This window comes from Eriocheir sinensis, chromosome 19 (genome assembly GCF_024679095.1).
Source record: "Eriocheir sinensis breed Jianghai 21 chromosome 19, ASM2467909v1, whole genome shotgun sequence".
In the NCBI taxonomy this organism is placed as follows: Eukaryota; Metazoa; Arthropoda; class Malacostraca; order Decapoda; family Varunidae; genus Eriocheir; species Eriocheir sinensis.
Window position 1 is genome coordinate 19,165,522 of NC_066527.1, and position 23,396 is coordinate 19,188,917.

General features: G+C 46.5%; 2 protein-coding genes across 6 annotated transcripts; one reads left to right on the forward strand and one right to left on the reverse strand.

Annotated features, from left to right (window-relative positions):
- Nucleotides 1-3,581: 3,581 nt before the first annotated feature.
- Nucleotides 3,582-8,132, forward strand: LOC127000849 (DNA-directed RNA polymerase II subunit RPB3-like). 3 transcript variants are annotated; one of them, XM_050864941.1, is made up of 6 exons: nt 3,582-3,856; nt 4,204-4,375; nt 4,602-4,782; nt 5,228-5,434; nt 7,417-7,621; nt 8,051-8,132. In XM_050864941.1, the coding sequence occupies exons 1-5, from the start codon at nt 3,771-3,773 to the stop codon at nt 7,596-7,598; spliced, it is 828 nt and encodes a 275-aa protein (XP_050720898.1). In that variant the 5' UTR covers nt 3,582-3,770; the 3' UTR covers nt 7,599-7,621; nt 8,051-8,132. The 3 variants fall into 3 exon arrangements, with proteins under 3 accessions (XP_050720898.1, XP_050720899.1, XP_050720897.1); XM_050864942.1 differs by lacking the exon at nt 8,051-8,132 and adding an exon at nt 5,931-6,140 and having other exon boundaries at nt 7,417-7,563; XM_050864940.1 differs by having other exon boundaries at nt 7,417-8,132.
- A 137-nt stretch (nt 8,133-8,269) lies between these two features.
- On the reverse strand, nt 8,270-22,870 carry LOC127000847 (synergin gamma-like). 3 transcript variants are annotated; one of them, XR_007754554.1, is made up of 15 exons: nt 22,660-22,870; nt 21,397-21,598; nt 20,861-21,085; nt 19,882-19,968; nt 19,300-19,461; nt 17,998-18,426; nt 16,263-17,468; nt 15,786-15,922; nt 15,567-15,650; nt 14,931-15,147; nt 14,052-14,271; nt 13,058-13,209; nt 11,762-12,000; nt 8,757-8,882; nt 8,270-8,631 (listed from the first exon to the last, which is right to left on the reverse strand). XR_007754554.1 is itself a non-coding variant. In XM_050864938.1 (14 exons), exons 1-13 carry the CDS (start codon nt 22,686-22,688, stop codon nt 11,800-11,802), a joined length of 3,351 nt encoding a protein of 1,116 aa, XP_050720895.1. In that variant the 5' UTR covers nt 22,689-22,870; the 3' UTR covers nt 9,860-10,022; nt 11,762-11,799. The 3 variants fall into 3 exon arrangements, 2 of the variants coding, with proteins under 2 accessions (XP_050720895.1, XP_050720894.1); XM_050864938.1 differs by lacking the exons at nt 8,270-8,631; nt 8,757-8,882 and adding an exon at nt 9,860-10,022; XM_050864937.1 differs by lacking the exons at nt 8,270-8,631; nt 8,757-8,882 and having other exon boundaries at nt 11,555-12,000.
- Nucleotides 22,871-23,396: the final 526 nt, after the last annotated feature.

The following is a 23,396-nucleotide window of genomic DNA, read 5'->3' on the forward strand; positions in this document are numbered from 1 at the left end:
TGTTGTTGTTATAGATTATGTTGTGGAATAAGAGAGTAAACTTAAAAAAAAATACTAAGAGAAGGAGGAGGAGGAGGAGGAGGAGGAGGAAGAAGAAGAAGGCAGAACTGTGACGAAGGGAAAGGTTAATAAGAGATGAAGGAGGAACTGAAATTTGAAAGGAGGAGGAGGAAAACTATTGAATTATTCCATATTAAGCATTAGTCATCTAACCACCAGAGAGAGAGAGAGAGAGAGAGAGAGAGAATAAAATGAGACGGAAAGAGGAAGTAAGGAGGGAAGGAAAGAGAAAATGAGAGAGAGAGAGAGAGAGAGAGAGAGAGAGAGAGAGAGAGAGAGAGAGAGAGAGAGAGAGAGAGAGAAAGTCACCCCTCAACCTCTCTTTTCCTCCCTTCCTTCCTTCCTTCCTTTCTTTCTTTCTTCCTTCCTCCTTTTTCCCTTCATTCCCCTCCATCCTAACTTCCAAAGCCAGTTGAGTTTTAATTATGACTCTCTCTCTCTCTCTCTCTCTTTCCTTCCTCCTTTCTTCCTCTTTCCGTCTCATTTTATTCTCTCTCTCTCTCTCTCTCTGTTGGTTAGATGACTTTTCGGGGTCCAGGGAAACTTTTTTTTTTCTTCTCGGCATTTAACGTTTCGAACAGTAACTTTTTTCTCCCCTTTCCCTACTCGTTTTACTTTTTTTCTCCACCTCCTCCTCCTCCTCTTTTGTCTCCTCTTCCGCCTCTTCGTTCTTCCTTTTCCTACTCGTTGTAGTTTTTTCTCTTCATTTTCTACCCCATACATCCATCTATTCCTCCTTCTCCTTTTCGTTCACCTTTATCTATCTTTCCCTACTCCTATTTCCTTCTCCTTTTCTTCCTCATACACCCTTCTCCTTTTTCAACTCCTCCTCCTCCTCTTCGTTTTCCTTGTCCTCCTATTCATTGCGTTCCCTTCCCTACTAAGTGCTAGTCTATTATTTAAGTATTATTGGTTAAGCAGTATTTGTCCTTTTAGTAATAATGGTTGAAACAGCGCATAACCAAACGATAAGAGGAAGATGTTGGGAAGAAGTATATAGATGCAATGGCGCTAGGCTATTTCAGTAAGATAATTATTAATTTTGCTCTGTAAATAACGGTAGAAACAGTGTAAAACCGATGATAGAAGAAGATAAAATGGAAAACAATATATTAATGTAATGGTGTTAGGCTATTTCAGTAAGGTAACACTTATTAATTTTGTTTTTTAAATAATTGTAGAAACAGTATAAATCCGATGATACGAGGAAGATATTATGGAAAACAATATATCAATGTAATGGTGCTAGGCTATTTCAGTAAGGTAACGTACTATTAACATTGCCTTTTTAGTAACGGAAGAAAGAGTAAACCAAAAAAATACGAGGAGGATGTGGATAATGAATTTATTAATGTAATGGCGCTAGGCTATTTCAGTAAGGTAACACTATTAATCTATTTGCCTATTTAGTAACAGTAGAAAAAGGGGGACGTGGATAAGAAATATATTAATGTAATGGCGCTAGGCTATTTCAGTAAGGTAACACTATTAATCTATTTGCCTATTTAGTAACAGTAGAAAAAAGGGGGACGTGGATAAGAAATATATTAATGTAATGGCGCTAGGCTATTTCAGTAAGGTAACACTGTTAATCTATTTGCCTATTTAGTACGAGTAGAAAAAGGGGGACGTGGATGAGAAATATATTAATGTAATGGCGCTAGGCTATTTCAGTAAGGTAACACTATTAATCTATTTGCCTATTTAGTAACAGTAGAAAAAAGGGGGACGTGGATAAGATATATATTAATGTAATGGCGCTAGGCTATTTCAGTAAGGTAACACTGTTAATCTATTTGCCTATTTAGTAACAGTAGAAAAAGGGGGACGTGGATAAGATATATATTAATGTAATGGTGCTAGGCTATTTCAGTAAGGTAACACTATTAATCTATTTGCCTATTTAGTACGAGTAGAAAAAGGGGGACGTGGATAAGATATATATTAATGTAATGGCGCTAGGCTATTTCAGTAAGGTAACACTTTTAATCTATTTGCCTATTTAGTAACAGTAGAAAAAGGGGGACGTGGATAAGCAATATATTGATGTAATGGCGCTAGCAGCTAGGCTATTTCTGAAAGGTGAAACTATTAATTTTCTTCTTTTAGAAACGATAGAGTTAAACCAATAATACGAGGAAGATGTGGAAAGGTAATGTATTAATGTATTAGGCTATTAAGGAATGCGAGAGAAATAAAAGAATACTAGAAAATATATTAATGGTAGAAAATTAAAGGAATAAAGGAAATCAAGAAATATATAGAGATCGAGGAATGTTAAAAATAAAGGAATACTAGAAAATAATGAAATGGTAGAAAATTAAAAGAATGAAGGTAATGGCGTTAGGCTATTTATGCAAGGTAACACTTCAATTTATATGGCCTTTTAGTAATGGTAGAAAGAATTGCCTATAACTAAACTATACGAGGAAGATGTGAACAACAAATATTTTAATGTGCTAAGCTATTTCAGTAAAGTAATTAACAACTCTCTCTCTCTCTCTCTCTCTCTCTCTCTCTCATATATTAATGTAATGTATTTGACCTCTTAGTAACGGAAGACACAGAACGTAGGATATCAGATAATATGAGGAATATATTGATAACAAATGTATTAATCAGGTACTTACTCGGTGCTGCTGAAAGTCGCGGAGAATCGAAGTGGGGTCCGGCGGTCCTCTGCGACAGGCCCAAGCGCCGCCACGATACATTAAAAACTGCAGGAAAGAAATCAAAGAAAATATAAAACGCCCCCAAAAATAATTCAAAAACAACTAAAAAAAAAAAACAATTACCACATAGACCATACATACATACTAACAAAATTACATACATACATACATGCAGACATACATTCATAAATGGATACCCTACCATGCATACATACACATATAGGCTAAAAATTAAATACGTACATACATACATACATACAATACTAAATACATACATACATATAATGATATACATACATACATACATAAATACATAGATAAAATTAAATACATACATATATATATGCATTCATACAAAATACAGAATAACATCAATAAATTGCATTATTTATATGGAAATAGCGAATTGCGAAGACGATCAAGAATACTAAAAGAAAAAAAAGAGGACCAAGTCTATAGTTCAAGCATTATACTTTTTTTGGCCTATATCGCTTTCTATCACTTCGTAAGTCCTCCTCTTGGTTCTCTCTTCTGCTTATTCACACACTATATATAAGGCCGTATTACTAAATATTTCGTCGCTCAAGTTCACACATTTGACAAGTGTTTCGTAGGAGTTGTGGGCATTCAAGAGTAGTTTTGTCCCAGGTGGTAGTTTGACCCTTCTTCTGTACCATGAACCTAGTTAATCCCCTCTTTGACCTTTAGAAATAGCTGATGTGAAGATCGAATGTGTCTTATAATACCAAGCTATGCCGACGATGACTGGACAGCAATAAAAAGCAATATGTAGACAAGAAGAAACAACGGAATAGGGCGCCGTTAAAAAGGCTGAAATCCTAAACATTCCCACATTGTAAACAACGCCACGATCCTTCCTGCACGCTTACCGGGGACAGTCAGACAAGCATAACAAGGATAAACAAGTGAAAAAACAAGCCATTCTTCACCAAAATAAGCCAGTCTGACTCCCCTGCTTGCACGCTATCCTCCATCCCCCTCCTCCAGTCTCGTTCCTGCCCTCCACACTAAGCCAAGATGCCGTACGCCAACCAGCCCTCGCTCAACCTGATGGAGCTGACGGAGGAGAACATCAAATTCTACATCGAGGACACGGATCTGAGGTAAGGCTGTGAGGGAAGGGGTGCTGGGGGTGAGGATGTGAGAGAAGGGGTGAGGCTGTGAGGGAGGGATGCTGGGGGTGAGGGAAGGAAGCTGAAGGGGTGAGGCTGTGAGAGAAGGGGTGAGGTTGTGAGGGAGGGATGCTAGGAGTGAAGGAAGGATGCTGAAGGGGTGAGGGAAGGGGTGAGACTGTGAGGGAAGGGATGCTGTCAAGATTTACATGGGTGAGGGAAGGGGAGGGAAGCTTCCATTCCTGTAGCCTGGTGATGTTTTTTTGTAGGAAATCTGCAGTCAAGGGGTTAAATACGTAGAAAATAAAAATCTCATCCGTCTCCTCGTCCATCCCCAGCGTGGCCAACAGCATCCGCCGCATCCTCATGGCAGAGACGCCCACCATCGCCATTGACTGGGTGCAGCTGGAGGAAAACTCAACAGTGCTCAGCGATGAGTTCATAGCCCATCGCATTGGCCTGATTCCCTTCACGTCGGACGAGAGGATAGAGCAGATGCAGTACTCTAGGGTAGGTTGGAGAAGGGGGGTCAGAAAGGGGAGTAGGGGAAGGGTGGTTTGAGTTGGTTAGCCCATTGCATTGCCTTTGTTCATCTTGCCAGAAATAGAGCAAGATATTAATATATGGAAGGAAGGGGAAGGATGGCTTGGGTTAAGAAGGATAGACTGTGGAGTGTATAGATAAACTGGCCACCACCACCACCATCACTCATAACCTCCCTCCCTCCCCCCCCAAGGACTGTTCCTGCACAGACTACTGCCCCGAGTGCTCTGTGGAGTTCACGCTGGACGTCAAGTGCCAGGACGACCACACGCGGCAGATCACCACGGCCGACCTCAAGTCCTCCGACGCCAGGGTCATCCCCGTCACCTCACGCCACAGGGAGGACGAGGCCAGCGAGTACGGGGAGAGTGACGGTAGGGGAACGCTGTTGTTGTTATTGTTTTTTCTCCTTTTTCTTTTTTGTCCCCTTTTTTTCTTGTTTTCTAATTTATTTTTGTTTTTTGGTTTCATGATTTCTCTTCATTTCATTCATATTTTTTTTATTTCCTTTCTTTTTCACTTTTCTTCCTATTTTTATTTAATTTTTCTTTTTCAATTCTTTCATTTTCCTTTCTCTTTTTCATTTTTTCCTTTCTTTTTTCTTTCATATCTTTCCTTTTTCTTTTTATATATTCTTTTTCTTTTTCATTTTCTTCTTATATATTTTTTCAGTGCAAATTCATACACAACCATTTCCCTTTCCAAATAAAAAGTTCTTACCTTAAAACCTCACTCAACCCCCTCATAACACTCTCACACACTGTATATAACCTCACCTCACCCCCCATAACACCCTCACCCCTCCCCCTCCCTCCTCAGACATCCTAATTGTCAAGCTGCGTAAGGGCCAATCTCTGCGACTCCGAGCATACGCCGTGAAAGGGTTCGGCAAGGAGCATGCCAAGTGGAACCCAACCAGCAGCGTGGCCTTCGAGTACGACCCCGACAATTCCCTCCGCCACACACTGCTGCCCAAGCCCGAGGAGTGGCCCAAGAGCGAGTACTCCACCCTGGACGAAAACACACGTAAGGACTTGACGTTTGTTGTGTGTGTTTTTCTTCTCTTTTTTACAGGAAAGGAGACAGCTCAAGGGGAAAAAAAACTACCCTATCCTCGACAAAACACATGGAAGAGCTTGGTGTTTGTGTGTGTGGGCGGACGATTGGATGGATGTGATGTGGATTTTTTTTCTTTTATTTTTACAGGAAAGGAAAAAAATAAGGAAATGCTTCCCAGTTCTTCATGAAAACACACATAAAAACTTGCTGTCTGTGTGTGGATGGATCTTTTCCTCTCTTTTTTACAGGAATTTATCTTCTCTTGGTTCCTTTTTGTTAGTGTCTGTGGGTCAGTGTGTCAGCCCGCATCACTGCCTGAGCCCAGAACAAACACATGTCAAAAGTGTTTGTGTGGCTGTCACTGTGTCTAGTTTTCTATCCTTATTTCTCTCCTCTTGTTTCCTTGTTGTTTGTGTCTGTGTCTATGGGTCACTGTGTCAGCCCAGGTCACTCTGCCTCACAGCCCAGGCGCCCTTTGATCCTGTGGGCAAACCCAACAAGTTTTACTTCAACGTGGAGACGTCCGGCGCCCTCAAGCCAGAGAACCTGCTGCTGATGGGCATTGCCGTGCTCAAGAAGAAGCTGTCGGACATCCAGAACCAGCTGACCATGGAGGCACAAACTGATGCCCTCACCATCAACTGACACAACACAAACAAGATGATGATGAAAGGTTGACCGGCTGACTGATGGAGTAACTGACTGTGTGGTTTGATATTTCATTTCTAACAGCAACCACCATCAACCGACCGCATACAAATACAGTGATGCCAAAAGGTCTACTGGCTGATGAAGTGACTGACTGTGTGGTGTGTCCTTCCTAACAGTAACTACCAAGTGACTGATGAAGTGACTGTGTGGTGTGTCCTTCCTAACAGTAACCACCAGCTGACTGATGAAGTGACTGACTATGTGGTGTATCCTTCCTAACAGTAACTACCAACTGACTGATGAAGTGACTATGTGGTGTGTCATTCCTAACAGTAACTACCAACTGACTGATGAAATGACTGTGGTATGTCATTCCTAACAGTAACTACCAATTGACTGATGAAGTGACTGTGTGGTGTGTGATTCCTAACAGTAACCACCAGCTGACTGATGAAGTGACTGTGTGGTGTGTCATTCCTAACAGTAACCACCAGCTGACTGATGAAGTGACTGTGTGGTGTGTGATTCCTAACAGTAACCACCAGCTGACTGATGAAGTGACTGTGTGGTGTGTCATTCCTAACAGTAACCACCAACTGACTGATGAAGTGACTGTGTGGTGTGTCCTTCCTAACAGTAACTACCAACTGACTGATGAAGTGACTGTGTGGTGTGTCATTCCTAACAGTAACTACCAACTGACTGATGAAGTGACTGTGTGGTGTGTCCTTCCTAACAGTAACTACCAACTGACTGATGAAGTGACTGTGGTGTGTCATTCCTAAAAGCAACCACAATCAACTGACATCATACAGACACAAGATGATGCCAAGAGGTCCATCAACTGACTAATGGCATGGCTGACTGTGTTTTTTTTCTTTTTCTAACACCAACCAGATTATAATTGTTTTTTTTCTAAGACCAACAGACCCAGAGAAAGGTGAATGGAAAGTGTTTTTTCTTTTATTAATATTAACATAACGTTTGTGTGTGCGTCAAGTGGTTATTAACTGTTTCGTGAGTGACCTGTTCCTGGTGTGAATGTGCTGCCTCCCCTTACCCAAGTATACAGGAGGATGAGAGGGAGGGACTAGAATTGGTATGGATCTCGCATGCAGAAAATGTATTGTTTTGTGATGAAGACAACCTCCTTTATTTTAACCATCCAGCATTTTTTTTTTTTAAGACATCCCTTAAACACAGAAATAAGATCCTCTGCCACCACCCCCACAACCACCCCATCACCACCACACCCTCCCCATCACCCCCAGCCTATCACCTCTCCCTTCCTCCCACAGCCCAGGCAGACTTCGACCCGACCGGCAAGCCCAACAAGTACTACTACAATGTTGAAAGTGCCGGAGCCCTCAAGCCAGAGAACATCATCCTCATGGGCATCGCAGCGCTGAAGAAGAAACTGTCGGACCTCCAGAACCAACTCAGCATGGAGGCACAATCAGATGCCTTGGCCATCAACTAGACCTCTTGTTAGTGTTAGTTAGGGTAGGTTTATGAGTCTGTGTTTATGAGGGCTGCGAGAACTGTTGGTGTCACTGGCCGTCACCGAGAACTCTTTATTAGTTAGTGTTGTAGTGCTGCTGGAACTGTTGATGTAAGTGTGTCAGTCACTTGCCATCAATTAAAACTCGTTAGGTTAATTCATGGTTGTCGTCTATCTTTACGAGTGCCACAGGAGTTTATGAGTGTTTATAAGTCTGTGTTCACGAGGACTGCCGGAACTGTTGGCGTCACTTGCTGTCAACGAGATTTATGCATAACAATGATCTCTTATTTCCAGGTTTTCTTGATAAGTCATTGAAGCTGTCGGTGGCAACAAGATAGGCATGTGCTGTTGAGTGTTACCATTGTGTCTCTTTAGTGTGAGTGTTGCTGTTGCAGGTTCATTCATATCATACATTCTCCTCATTGCAGAGTCACCAAGGAACTCCAAACCTCAATTCAGCTCACAATGGGAACTTCAGATATTAATAAAGAATTTGTATTAGAAACTTTACTCTTGCTTGATTCTGACATGTAATTATCGGTGGTATACTTTCCTCTATCCTTAATTTACATCAATGACATCGCTGTTGGACTCAATCTTTCATTACTAAATTTGCTGATGAATAATAAAATCAACCACAAACAACTTCTCTCATCACTTCCTCTCTCCAATCAACACTGCAAGGTCTGAGGGTGAAGGATCTCCCTGTGAAATAGGTCTTGCAAGGGTCCTTCCTCACGACCAGCCACAACGCCCCACGTGTCTAGCAGGGTGTTTAAAGTAAAGTTGGGGCATACGCTATAGCTGTGCGTGGCCTCGGTGCTCATCTCCATCACACTGGCCCTTGAGCCTGTGGTGGGAAGAACCTGTCACCCCAGGACACCCGGGTTACCACAGTTTACGTTCCCCAGGTTTACTGAGGTACCCATTTATCCACCAGCCCAAAAGGGAAGATGAACAGCTGGGTGGGCTGCACGCCGACTGCCTGGGCCAGGACTCAAACCAAGGCCTGCAGATTCGTAGTCAGGGACACTAATCAATGCACATACATACCAAAACAAGTCAACACATACAAAAATATCAATAAACTCACTAAATAAACGAATTCCACTGGAACACCTTGATGCAACTCACCTTTGAGAAGCTGCCAGGCTGTGAGGGAAGAAACCTGCAGCTCCTGAGGCTAAACTATCATGTGTGGTGAGGGCAAGGCAAGGCAGGGCAGGGCAGGACGGCACACACACACATCATGCCCATGCTCTGAGGAGGGAAGCAGAGACAAGCAAGCATAAACAAGAGTAAAGCAGTGCAAAATAAATGATGTGGGTAAATGGATGAAGCACAGGCCAGGGTTTTCATGCTGACTAAATTGAAGAGCAGAAATCACAGCCTAGCATCATGCCCATAATGTGAGGAGGGAAGGAGAGACAAGCAAGCATAAGCACCCAAGGCAGGCATAAAGCAGTGCAAAAGAAATGGTGTGAGTACATGGATGAAAAATAGGCTGGGTATGAAACAACAGCACCCACACACACCCCAGCCTAGCATCATGCCCATACTGCGAGGAGGAAGGACAAGCAAGCATAACCTACTGTGAGGAGGAAGGACAAGCAAGCATAAGCACCCAAGGCAAGTATAACCCAATAAAAATGAGATGGTTTGGACACGAGATGAGAATGGGGGAGAATAAATTCGTGAAGAGAGTGTATGAGGGAACGATTAAAGGAGGGGGTGGCAGGGGAAGACTACCTGAGAAGAGGATCAATAGGGTGAGTGAGTATTGGAGAGAGTTGGAAGTAGCAAGATTGAGTGTGCTGAGAGGGAGTACCAGAACAGGGAGAGATGGAGACACTTCTGCTATCCACTAGAGGGAAGACCAGCAGGGGAGCAGGGCATCGGAGACATAGATAGAAAATGAATGAAACACAGCCACATGGAATTCTGTTTGCAGGGTATTGAAAGAGAAAAGCATGAACCACAATCTAGTTTCATGCCCATACTGTGAGGAGGGAAGCAGAGACAAGCAACCATAAGCACTCAAGGCAAGTCTGAACCAACGAGGACACACACACACACACACACACACACACACACACACACACACAAAAAAAAAAAAAAAAAAAGGTGCAGGTATACCAACCACAATCTGACAAGACATCATCATCGCTCTCCACCATGGAACCACAACCACCAACTCCCAAAACAGAGGTAAGTGTAAGTATTCTCCAACCACTTGATACAGAATAGACCTTTATTGGGACAGGCAACATTACATCCATGACCAGGGTAAGCCGAGGAGAGGCTGGGAACGCACTGGGGCTGTCACAGGAGGCAATGCGAACACATACTGATGGTGGCCGAACTTGTGACGATTCTTTGCTGGTTGACGGTTGACAGACACTGGGAGAGGGGGGGGGGGGGAGTGAGCAAAAGGAGAGAGGTAGAGAAAAGAAGGGAAAGGAAAGGGAGGTAAATATGAGAAAGGAAGGAAGGAAGGAAGAAGGGAATAAAGGAAGGGAAGGAGAAGAGGAGAGAGAGAGTGTGTGTGTGTGTGTGTGTGTGTGTGTGTGTGTGTGTGTTTCGTTTGCATGTTGTTTTTTCCTTCGTGTATTTTGTCTTTTTATTTTATTTTTTCGTGTTTCATGTGTGTTTATATGTGTGTGTGTGTGTGTGTGTGTGTGTGTGTGTGTGTGTGTGTGTGTGTGTTTGGGTAGGTACTGTAATGCTTTTTTATGGGATTTACCAACTGAGTGAAGAATACATCATGAAACTTGTACGTAAACCATTAAGTATTTTGTGATTGCATGTCAATATCTACTCTATCACTGCAAGACATGGCTGGAACAAGTGTACAGACAGACAACGCTGACATCAGTGGACTAGTGGCTTTGAATAGGGGCGAGACACAATGTAAATACTGACTATGCTTAACGTGAATAAGACACTCAAGTTTGTCATCACTTGGGAATTTAAAACTTTGTGGACTCTGTAAAACTGTTATCTGTAGGAGGTTTTATAGCGACGATATCAACGACAATGATATTTTGATTGTTCGTTAGTAGACAGAGATACGTACATTGCTTGGGACATTGCACCAGTAATAATACCAACAACATCAATGATGATAATGGTAATAGTACAGCTAACAATGGCTACTGTCACCACTACACCAACACAATGACACACTCATCACCATTATCACACAACTATTTTGACAAAACTCACTGAACCGTCGTCAGAGGCAAAACAATTGACCAAACAATTACCGGGAGAGACTTGACGAAACAAAACAAACAGGCGGTGGCTGAGTGGTTGGCATACTGACGCTGCGTCCAGGAGGACGAGGGTTCGAGTCCCGCCTGCCGCCACGGCTGGGATTTTCCAATCACCACTGAGTGGCCACAGACTACCCACATGCTGTCCTGAAGACCACCTGTCAACCCGGACTCTAGATTCTCTCTCTAAAGAGGCTCAAAGATGAGCTCCGGGGGCAGCATGAGCTAAGTAAGATGGCGCCACTATAAACATTTGCCGGTGTCGTAACGGGCTAGGGGCTGACCACCAGGCCCCACCAAGAAGGCCTACCACAGCCATAGCCACAAATGTAGAAATAAAAAAATATTACATAAATAAAATTAGATAAATCAACAAATACTACCATAACAAACAAGCTAAGTGACATGAATTTACCAATTTACCCACAAACATTAAACTTACTCTTTCCTCTTTTTTCTCCCTCTCATTCCCTTCCCTGCCTCCAACCCTTAACACCAAGAACTTCTTCCCTCCCTCTGTTACCCTCGTCTTCTCTCTCTCTCCCTTGACCTTGTTCTCCCTTTGTGACCCTCCCTTACCCGCTAACTGACCTCTCAAACTTATTTTACTTCACATATTTTCTTTTTCTTCATTCTTTTCACACACACACACACACACACACACACACACACACACACACACACACACACACACACACACCTGACTAAACCTGTACTAGATATTAAAGCTGTGACTTATACTGCTACTACTACTACTACTATTACTACTACTACCTTCCCTACCACTATTCACAACCTATCTCACTACCTACCACCATCACAACCACCAATATCACCACCACCACCTCAACCACTAAAACTCACCCCATCCCCCAACTAGTCATTCTTGAGGTCAGAGGTCATTACAGCAGGGTGACAGGGGTGAGGGAGGGGAGGAGCAGGTCGACACAGTTCAGCCAGAGGTTAGCACAGGGTGGGTGGTATGAGTGACCTCCGTAGGTGAGTCTGTTGCCCCCTCCTGTCAGGCATACCCCGCAGACCTCCCCCTCGGCCATCTGGTTCTCCCCTTCCTCGTGGTTACTGGCATTGCTGTCCACTGGCGGCTGTCGAGAGAGGGAGACGGAGAGGGGGGGGGGGTAAGATCAGGGGTGTGAGTTCGGTGTTGGTAAAAGACTAGAGGAAGAGAGGAAGAGAGAATGACTGACTGAAAGAGGGGGGGTGAGAAGGGAAGAGGGGGAAAAAGAAGAGAAGAGGGGAACAGAAGAGAAGGGAAGAGAGGGTGAGAAGAGAAGGGAAGAGGAGGAAAGAGGGGAAAAAGAATAGAAGGGGGGAGAAAGGAGGAGAGAAGAGAGAGGGAGAGAATGACTGACTGAAAGAGGGGGGGTGAGAAGGAAAGAGGGGGAAAAGAAGAGAATAGGGGGAAAAGAAGAGAAGAGGGGGAACAGAAGAGAAGGGAAGAGAGGGTGAGAAGAGAAGGGAAAGAGGGGAAAAAGAATAGAAGGGGGGAGAGAGGAGGAGAGAAGAGGGAGGGAGAGAATGACTGACTGCTTCATTTTATTACAAGGCTTAAAAAGTGCATAAAAAAACAGAAAACAGAAGAGGGAGGGGGGTGAGGAGAGGAGGAGAGAGGGGGAACAAAAAGAGAAGAGGGGAACAGAAGAGAAGGGAAGAGAGGGTGAGAGAAGAGAGTGGGGGAGAGAAGAGAGGGAGAGAAGACAAGGGAAGAGAGGAGAAGGGAAGAGAAGGGGGAGATAAGAGAAAGAAAAAGAGCAAGGGAGATAAGAGAAAGGAAGAGTGAGGGGGAGAGAAGAGAAGGGAAGAGAGGGGGAGAAAAAAAGAAAGGAAGAGAGGGAGAGAAGACAAGGGATGAGAGGAGGAGAGAAGAGAAGGGGGAGATAAGAGAAAGAAAGAGAGCAAGGGAGATAAGAGAAAGGAAGAGAAGGGGAAGAGAGAAGAGAAAGGAGGAGAGGGGGAGAGAGAAGAGAGAGGCAGAGAGCAAGGGAGATAAGAGAAAGGAAGAGAGTGGGGGAGAGAGAAGAAGAGAAGAGAAAGGAAGAAAGGGGGAGAGAGAAGAGAGCATGACTACAGTACCATTATCAGAGCCACAGAACCTTCATCCCATTGCCTGGTTAGTTTCCTTGGTTGACCCCACATCCTCACCTTGGCAATGACGCTGTCTGCCCCCGCGGCCGCCAGAATGTCCCGCCAGAGTGCCTGGGCCTGTGAGAGGAGGGTGTCCACCTGTACGCTGGTGGTGACGCGGCGGCTGGAGGCTCTGATGCGGCCACATACCAGCCACACCTCATACACGTCTGTGGGAGGAAGGGAAGGGAGGGTTAGATAAAAGGAAAGGAAGGGCAGGTTTAATAAAAGGAAGGAAAGGGAGGGAAGGAAAGGAAGGAAAGGAAGGAGAGGAAAGGAAAGGAAGGAAAAGGAGGGAAGGAAAGGGAGCAGAGGAAAGGAAGGCAAAGGAGGAGAGGAAAGGAAGGGAAGGAAAAAGAACAACAGGTCAGAAGAGAGGTCAATGTCACACACACACACACACACACACACACACACAGAAAAGCACATAAACAAGCTGTTTGGAGAAACCTACAGGATGATGCAACATATAAGGGTATCATTCCATTTTATGGACAAAGAAAAGCTGAAGAAAATAACAATGATACTGATAAGACCAAAGCTTGAATATGCTGCAGTTGTAAGGTCACCTCATGAAAAGAAGGATATTAGAGAATTGCAACTAAAATGGTCCCAGAACTCTCAAATATGACGTATGAAGACAGACTGAAGGAGATGGACTTGACGACACTGGAACAAGGAAGGGAGAGAGGAGATCTGATCATGCTGTATGAGTTGGTAAATAAGTTTGATGAGGTGGCCAGAGATGATCTCTTCTTAACTGTGAGAACGCAGGGGCTGAGAGGACTTAGAAGAAACTTAATAAAGGAACTTGTTTGAGTGACTTGAAAGAGTATAGTTTTCCACATAAAAGTGTTTACACATGGAACAGCTTGCGGGAAGAGGTGGCGGAGGCGAGCAGTGTCCATCACATGAAGGAAAGGCTGGATGCATGTAGATATGGAGACGGGACTGTTAGAGATTAGCTCAGGCCCTGGAGACTACAAACAGGTAAATACAGAGATACACTTACTAGTGAGGTAATCCTGCATTTGGCTGGTGGCAAGAACCTGGCTTTTTAAACTGGTGGTGGTGGTGGCGGCAGTGGTGGTGGTGGTGGTGGTGGCAGTAGTGGTGGTGGTGGTGGTGTTGAGGCTGGTGAGGACGGTGTGTGTCTCCTGCAGCACCTTGATGATGCCCTCCAAACACCTCTCCCAGGAGCCAGTGTGCGCCTCTCCTGGGGGCTGTGTGTCCTGGAAAGGGGGGGAGGGTAAGGTGGTGGTGATTTTTATGCATGTTTTTTTTCTATTTATACATTAATTTATTTGTTTATTCATTCATTTCTTCTTAATAGCCTTCTTAGATTCTCTCTCTCTCTAATGCTAAGAATAACAGATTAATCCTTCCTTCTCTTTCTTCTTTCCTTCCTTCCTCCTCTTCCCTTTCCTTCCTTTTACCTACCTTTCCTTCCTTTCCTTTCCTCCTCTCTCCCTCCCTTACCCTGCTTGCCTCCTACCTTTCCTTCCCTTCCTTTCCTTTCCTCCTCTCTCCCTCCCTTACCCTGCTTGCCTCCTACCTTTCCTTCCCTTACTTTCCTTTCCTCCTCTCTCCCTCCCTTACCCTGCTTGCCTCCTACCTTTCCTTCCCTTCCTTTCCTTTCCTCCTCTCTCTCCCTCCCTTACCCTGCTTGCCTCCTACCTTTCCTTTCCTCCTCTCTCCCTCCCTTACCCTGCTTGCCTCCTACCTTTCCTTCCCTTCCTTTCCTTTCCTCCTCTCTCTCCCTCCCTTACCCTGCTTGCCTCCTACCTTTCCTTCCCTTCCTTTCCTTTCCTCCTCTCTCCCTCCCTTACCCTGCTTGCCTCCTACCTTTCCTTCCCTTCCTTTCCTTTCCTCCTCTCTCTCCCTCCCTTACCCTGCTTGCCTCCTCCCTGATGATGCTGTACTTATCCACTAGGCCGCCTCCACCACAGTACGAGTCCATCACGCTGCCGGCTGCTGTGCCTCCCTGGTGATGGTGGTGCTGGGTGGCACTGGGGCCGGAACTCATGCTTCCTGACCCTGGCACTCCTCCTGTTGTTGTGTCTAGGTGCAGGCCGCTCAGCTGGTCTTCCACAGTGCCAAGGTCAGTTCTGGCACGGGAGAAATAGAGGAGATTTACAATGGTATTCTCAGACACTTCTGCCTCTCATGTCAACTATTTCCAAAGGTCAAAGAGGCGATCATTTGGGTTCTAAAGAAAATTCCTTTAGGTTCGTGGTATAGAAGATGGCTCAGTGGTCAAAGCTCTGCTCTGCCAGGCTTCATGGCCTGGCAGGTGGAGGTTCGAGCCCTGCTTAGGCTGTGATTTTTCAGCTGAAAAAGTGTGGCTCTTGAGCAAGGGGGTCCAAGGGGCGTGTGGTGTGGGAAGGTCCCGCCAGTACTGTGAGATCAACAATGAGCCTTGGTCTACTCAGGAGGGTACTTGCTGGCGATGACAAGTCCAGCTCGCGATCACACACACACACACACACACACACACACACACACACACACACACACACACGCTCACCTAGGCTGTGCGAACAGGTCCGTGCCTCCTTGTGTCTCCGAACCCTCCACTCCAACAGTCATCTCCAGCCCTGGCAACTCCAGGCTGGAAGGAGGAAACAAGGACGAATGGAGAGAAAGATTAGGGAAATGAAGGGAAAGGAAGGATAACAGTAGCCGACATAATGACTGATGTATGTAAACCAATATCAATAACAGACACACAAAATAAACCGCCCACCTGGCCACTGATTGCGTCTCCCCCAGGTTCTCCAGGGGTGGGGGCAGGGTGTGGATGCTGCTGCCCGCCCCTATGCCGCTGTGGCCCATGAAGTCACCAAAGTCCTCGTCATTGTCCTCCTCCACTCCGGCGGGGCCCTGAGGACATGGGAACTCATTGAGGGGGGATGTGCTCACTCTTAGAAGGGGATGTATGGAGGAGGGAGGAAGAGGAAGAAGAGGGAAAGGAAGGAAAAGGAAAAGGAGGGAAAGGAAAGAAAAAGAGAGAAGAGGAGAGGAAAGGAAGGGAGAGAAAGTGTAGAGAGGAAGGGAAGGGAGAGAAAGATAAGGGAAGGGAAGGGAAAAGAAGGGAAGGATAAGAAGAAGGGAAAAGGATAAAAAAGAGAGGAGAGGAAAGGAAAGGAAGGGAGAGAAAGACAGAGGAAAGACAACAACAACAACAAAAAATAAATAAAATAAAATACAAACACACACTTACCCATGGCACTGCAAGACCCGCGGCACTGGACAGGGACGGCATGGCACCCTGCAGACCTGACCCCCCCCCAAACGAAGCAGTAGGAGGAGCAGTAGGAGCAGCAGAAGTAGCAGAGGGTGGAGGAAGTGGTGGCGGAGCTTCCTCAAACTCCCCAAACGGATCGCTCCACTTGGTCTCCTCCTTCCGCTTCTGCTCCGCCTCGGCCCGCTTCATGGCCTCGTGGATGTCGGCGTAGTTATCCGGCTGTCGTGTGGAGGTGGATGCGGCGGTGGAGGCAAACGCAGCGCTGAAGTCCGCCTCGAACGCATCCGTCTGTGCATCCGGGAGTGCTTCCGGCGGGGTGCTGTAGACCTCAAAGCTGATGGGTGAGGTGTTGCTGGTCCCCGAGGCACTCTGGCACTGCAGGAGGCCAGGGGGGGCAGAGATGGATGCGGATGAGGAGGATGACGCGTTCTGTGCTAGGCTGAGACTCGCCACTTCGCTGCTGCAGAATTCACCAAAACTGTCATCCGGGTTCTCGGTCTCATCCACCGGCTGTGCGTTCGTCCCGGCGATTTCCCTAAACACAGCATACTTGTCCTCATCAGCCGCCTTTCCTGACTTCTCCGGTTGAAGGACAGATACTGGAGGGGGCTGTTCGGTTGACATGGTAGGGGTGGTGGTGATAGTGGTGGTGGGTATGCCTTGACCCCCCTTCGGTTGCTGCCCCATAGCACCACCGGCGGCCTGGGGTATGCACGGTAACGCAGCGCTCTGGAAGTCATCAAAGTCATCGTCGAAGCTTGTCGTCGGCGATGGCTCCGGCGAGAACCCAAGTTTCGGGAGGTTCATAGCCTTGTTTTTGTCCCCTGGTTGAGTCTGGGGCGGCTTGGGACCTGGGGCTGTCTGGGGATGTGCGGGGAAGGCAGGGACAGGGAATGATGAGGAGGTAGCCTGGGATGTGGTGGGGAAGGATGTGATGTGTGGGAATGCGCTGGGTGGTACGGTCACACTCACAAAGTCGTCAAACTCATCATCGTCACCATTAGCACTGTTGTTGTTAGTGGTTGTCTGTGGTTGTCCTCCACCACCACCACCACCAGCCTGCTGTTGCCTAGCCTGGAGGTAGTCCTGGACGAGTGGTGCCAGTGCCGGGTGGTCGATGAGTGGCATGACTGGCTCCTGGGTGGCATTCAACACCTCTGGACCGGTGATGGGCTGACCAGACTGTCGGGAAGAGGAGGAGACTGTCATGGCTTTGGTGATGGGACGGAATGGGGATGGATTTATATGAGAAGAGAGGAAAGGAAGGTAGAGGAAGATAAGGAAAGGAAGGGAAGGAAAGGGAAAAAAAATGATAGGAGAGGAAGGGGGAGAAAGATAATGGAAAGGAAGGAAAGGAATGAAAGGCAAAAGGAAGGGAAGGAAAGGGAAATAAAATGATAGGAGAGGAAAGGAAGGGAGGGAAAGATAATGGAAAGGAAGGGAAGGAAAGGGAAGAAAAAGAAGATAGGAGAGGAGAGGAGAGGAAGGAAGAGAAAGATAATGGAAAGGAAGGGAAGGAGGGACAAAGAGAATGCCAAATACCTTAACAAGAAGAAGAAGAAGAAGAAGAAGAAGAAGAAAAAGAAGAAGAAGAAGAAGAACAAGAACAAGAAGACTTTGGCTTTAGAACTTATCAATATCAGGGACAATGAGCTAAGCATATTCACTACCATGGTCACACACACACACACACACACACACACACACACACCTGAACCACTGCCACCAGAGCCAAGAGAACGGAGAACTCGGTCTGTGTCAGCTGTCCAGGCGTAGTACAGTTAACCATCTCCCAGAGCACTCCTAGGAAGGGCGGGGGGAGTCCAGTCTTCATCAGCAACATGTAGGCCCTGCTCGTGTCCACCCAGCCCTCCGCAGCCCCCACCAGCCCCACTGCCCTCTTGTAGACCTCAGGGATTGTAGCTGAGTCCTTCATCCACTGTGGGACCAGAATCGGACTCTTCCCTTCCTTCCTCGCGCTCACTGGTTTCCCTGCAACGTCCCCCATGCTGTGAGGTGCGGCTTGGGGTCTGGGGCTGGTGAGGTTGTTGGTGGTGGTGGTGTCATGGGGTGGCTGTGTGGTGGTGTTTGGGTGTTCGGTGGTGCCTGTGGTGGTGGTGGTTGCTGCGGGGATGGCTTTCTGTGGGGGAGAAGAGAGAGGAAGGGAAGAGAGGGAAGGAGAGGAGAGGATGAGAAAGGAAAGGAAAGGGAAGAAAAAGTAAGGTTATGATTAGGTAAATATAAAGTGATTGGGTAAATACAACAGCTGGGTAAATACAACAGCTGGGTAAATGCAACAGCTGGGTAAATGCAACAGCTGGGTAAAAAGGGAGGAAGTATTAGTTGAGTAGAAGGGAGAAATAGATGATTGAAAACCCCGATTGTCAAAAAATCCTGCCAGTCTCCTCCACCCTTTCTCCCCTTCCTGTTACACTCCCCTTCCGTCCCAAGCCTTCCTTTCCTTCCTTCTTTCCCCTCTTGCGTTCATCTCCACCCTTCCTTTCTTCTGTCCCTTTTCCCTTTCCTCCCTATCCCTCTTTTCATCCTCCTCTACATCTTTCTTTTCCTCCCTCTCATCCCTCATCCCCTTTCCTTTCTTCCTTCTCTTCTTCCTTCACATTCTCTCTCCGTTTTCCTCCCTCTCATCCCTCATCCCCTTTCCTTTCTTCTTTCTCTTCTTCCTTCCCATTCTCTCTCCGTTTTCCTCCCTCTCATCCCTCATCCCCTTTCCTTTCTTCTTTCTCTTCTTCCTTCCCATTCTCTCTCCATTTTCCTCCATCCCTCCCTTCCTTGTTTTCTCTACCCTTCTCTTCCCTCTTCCTCATCCCCTTCCCTTTCTTCTTTCCTTCCCATTCTCTCTCCATTTTCTCCTATCCCTTTTTTTTCCTCTTCTGTCCCTCCCCATCCTTCTCTTCCCCTCACATCCTCAATCCCTTCTCCCTCCCCAATTAGGTCAACACAAGAGTTAGGTTGACACACACATACAAACTCCACCAGCCCGGCACACACCAACCTTGGGAGACGCAAAGAGGGTGTTGACATTCTCCAACTTGGTCCAGTCCACAGCGGTGCCCAGGCGGTGGGTCTGGGCCTGGGACGTGGGGGCTGCTGCAGGGGCCTGGTTGTGGTGGTGGTGGTTGCCCTGCGTACCCTGATCCTCAACACCCCCGCCACTCTGCCAGGGAAGGGGAGAGGAAGAAGGAGTTAGAAATATAGAATAACACCCACTCTGCCAGGGAAGGGAGGAACTAACTTATGACAAAACACACATAAAAAAAAGCTAAAAATAAATTCACATAAAAATCTTGATCGGGGAGAGAAAGAAGGGCTTAGAAATATAGAATGACACCCACTCTGCCAGGGAAGGGGAGAGAGAGAGAGCAAAATAGGGGCTTAGAAATATAGAATAACACCCACTCTGCCAGGGAATGGGAGAGAGAGAGAGAGCAGAATAGGGGCTTAGAAATATAGAATAACACCCACTCTGCCAGGGAAGGGAGGAACCAAATTATGACAAAACGCACATAAAGAAGAAGCTAAAAATAAATTCACATAAAAACCTTGATCAATGACTTTCCGTTCTCGTCCTTCTCACCTTTTTAAGAGGCTGAGGCGACCTTGGCTTGGTGTGCTCCTTGCCCCCCAGGATGCTCTCTATCATGGTGTCGGCACTCACGCCAGTCTGGAGGGGGGAGGGAGAGGGGGTGAGCCAGGGAAGAGGGAGAGAGGGTGACCCAGGGAGGGGAGAGGGAGAGGGGGTGAGCCAGGGAGGGGAGGGGGAGAGTCTGCATTAGGGAGAGTGAGAGGATGTGAACCAGGGAGGGAGAGGGAGAGAGGGTGAGCCAGGGAGGGGAGGGGGAGAGTCTGCATTAGGGAGAGTGAGAGGATGTGAACCAGGGAGGGAGAGGGAGAGCCAGGGATGGGAAAGGGGGAGTCTGCAGGGGAGAGGGAGAGGGGGTGAGCCAGGGAGTGGAGAGGGAGAGTCTACAGGAGGGAGGAGGAGGGGGTGAGCCAGGGAGGGGAGAGGAAGGGAAGTGGGGAGAGAGACTGAGAGAGGAAATGCTGTGGGGAGAATTATGTTATCAGAGAGAAAGATAAAGAGAAAGAGAGACTGAGACTTCATAAATGGAAAGGAAGGGAAAGAAAGGGAAGAAAAAGAGGAGAGGAAAGGAAGGGAAGGGAAGGAAAGGAAAAGAAGGGAAAGGAGGGGAAGAAAAGGGAAGAAAAAGAGTACTAGAGAAGAGAAAAGGAAGGAAAATTAATGTAAGGGAAAAGAAGGAAAGGAAAGATAGGCAAAGGAAGGGAAGGCAAGGAAGAAAAAGAGAAGAGGAAAGGAAGAGGAAGGAAGGGAAAAGAGAGGAAGGCAAAAGAAAGGGAAGAAAAAGAGTACTAAAGAAGAGAAAAGGAAGGAAAATAAATATAAGGGAAAGGAGGGGAAGGAAAAGAGAGGAGAGGAGAGGAAGTGCAGTTATTGGACACACACACACACACACACACACACGTTTTTTCCTTTTTTTAGACAAACATATAAAAAAATAGCCTGCCCCCAAATCCCAAACCTAACCTAACCTGACCTTTTTTGATGCGTTGAAAGCCTTGAGCCTCATCTTCTGCTCGTCAAACTGCCTCTGCTTCATCATCTGCTCGTACAGTTTCCGCTGGTCCTCTGCTGCCTTCCGCTGTGCCTCCATCCACTGCTGCTGCACGTGCTGTGGTGGGTAGTTCTGCTGCTGTTGTTGATGTTGTTGTTGCTGCTGCTGTGTTAGTGTTGCTATGCCCATCATCCCTGCAAGTCCAGCCTGGCGGAGGAAAGAGGGAGGTGAGGGAGGAAGGGAGGAAGGAAGGAAGGAAGGAAGGACAGGAGGAAAAAGGAATATGATGAAAGGAAGGAAGGAAAGGGAGGGAAGAAGGAAGGAAGGAAGGAAGGAAGGAAGGGAGGAAGGAAGGAAAGGGAGGGAAGAAGGAAGAGAAAGATATGATGAAGATATATTTTGAGGAAGAAAATAAAAAAAAGAAGAGTAAAGGAGGAAACAGTGTAATAACATTATAATAATTAATATGCTTCACACACACCTAACTCAACATAACTGTGCATCTTGCCATGACTAACCTGCTGGGCCAAGAAGTGCTGCTGCTGCTGCTGCTGCCATGCCTGCTGCTGGGGAGCAATGAGGGGTTGTGGGGAGGCCATGTGGGGCTGCTGGGGGGCCATGTGGGGCTGCTGGGCCACCAAACCATAGCCCAAGGGAGGCATGCTGACCCCTGGCACCCAGCCCCCCTGCCCTGCCCCTCCCGCTGGCATCATGTCCGGCCTGGGAAGGAGAATAATGGGTGAAGGGTCCCGTGTCCTGTGGCTTCAGTGTGTCCTTGAATCAATGCTGCAGCAGCATGCAGTTTGTACATTTATTAGTCATGGATTTATAGACAGGCAGATGAGCCAAGTGATGAACAGTGGGAAAGGCAAGCCTTGAGGGGCCTAGGCTGAGGAGCAGGTTTGGATTAAACCAGCAATATAAATATAAATACTTATTTCACTTATATACATATAAGTCATTATATTTTATAACTAGTCTTTACTTAGTGCAATCAAAACACATTCCAGCAGCGGCTTAATAATTTTAATGTTAAGAGTAATTACACAAATATGTATTCTGCTGGCGTGTTGGCACTTGTGGGGTTCCCTTCTTGTGGAACCCATCTAGGTAAGATGTCTAGGTAAGATCCTCAACACACAGACACGGTTACTGCTGTGTCTCCTGGGACTGACTGACGCATCGGTGTGTTGCACAGCCCAGGGTTGGCCGCTGCTCAAATAAACAAACCACTCAGAGAATGAAACCTCTGGTCCAGCACAGCTTCACCTTCAGTGGCTTTTTAATTGCATCCCAGCCAAACTGAGGAACATGAGACAAGCGTCTCCTGACACCTTCAAGAAAAAATTGGATGCCTGGTTGGCTGCAACACCAGACCACCCACCAACACCAGGACACCTCAGCTAATTGGAGCAAGGAAGAGAAGGAGCTGCCTGGCTACAGTGGAGCCCCAGCTCAGCTCACTAACAAAATTACATAATTCTCCCCAAAGGCTCAAGGGCCAATGTAACTGAGATGAGCACTGAGGCCATGCGCAGCTCTAGCATGAGACCCAAACTTTACCGAGAGCTATTCGCCAGCCGTCAGCCGCCACCAGACAGCGCCACCCCCCGTGCTCTCCTTCCATATGCCAGAGAGATAACAGCTCACGACCTTTATCTCATCACTAGGAGGACCACTGACCTTAGTATACTCATTACCAGTGCATGAAGGTCATTATATAACTTCCTGACCCCTGACCTGACCCTCGGCTACCTGACCTGACCCTGAGCCTCGCCTACCTGTGTGGCCGCCGCCCGTTGCTGGCCATGGTGACCTCGGCGGCGTGAGGATGACCCAGGTGCTGCCCCGCCCTGACCCCTGACCTCAGCTACCCGTCCTCCCGTGCCTCAGAGCTTCAGGGGGCCGGGTGCAACATAATGGTCAGGTCAACGCGGCAACAACAACACAACACACAGGTGACGGACAGGTGATGGTCGGAAGTTCCGCCTTTGCAACGGGACCACTCACCTGTTTTAATAATTAATAATAATGTTTTCTTTCTCCCAGCGGTATATATATAAAAAAAAACAAGACAAGGTAACAAACGAAATCGAACGAGATAAACGTGTGCTCGTCTTGGCTCTTGGATCTCTCTCTTTATCTATCTATTTCGCTCTCTATCTGTTTATCTAACATCTATTTAGCTATCTATATACACTAAAATACATAAAAAAACGAATTTGATATAATTTTAATTCATATATACTTTTCTATTTATTTTTGATGCTTGGAGGAGTTATATATATATATATATATATATATATATATATATATATATATATATATATATATATATATATATTTTTTTTTGGGGGGGGTATATTTTATCCAGCTCTTCCTCCTCCTCCTCCTCACGACCGACTGACTACATTATAACTGACTGACTGAGTGATTAACTAAATAACTGACCGACTGATTAACTGATTTAGTGACCGACTGATTAACCGATTCAATGACCTACTGATTAACCGATTCA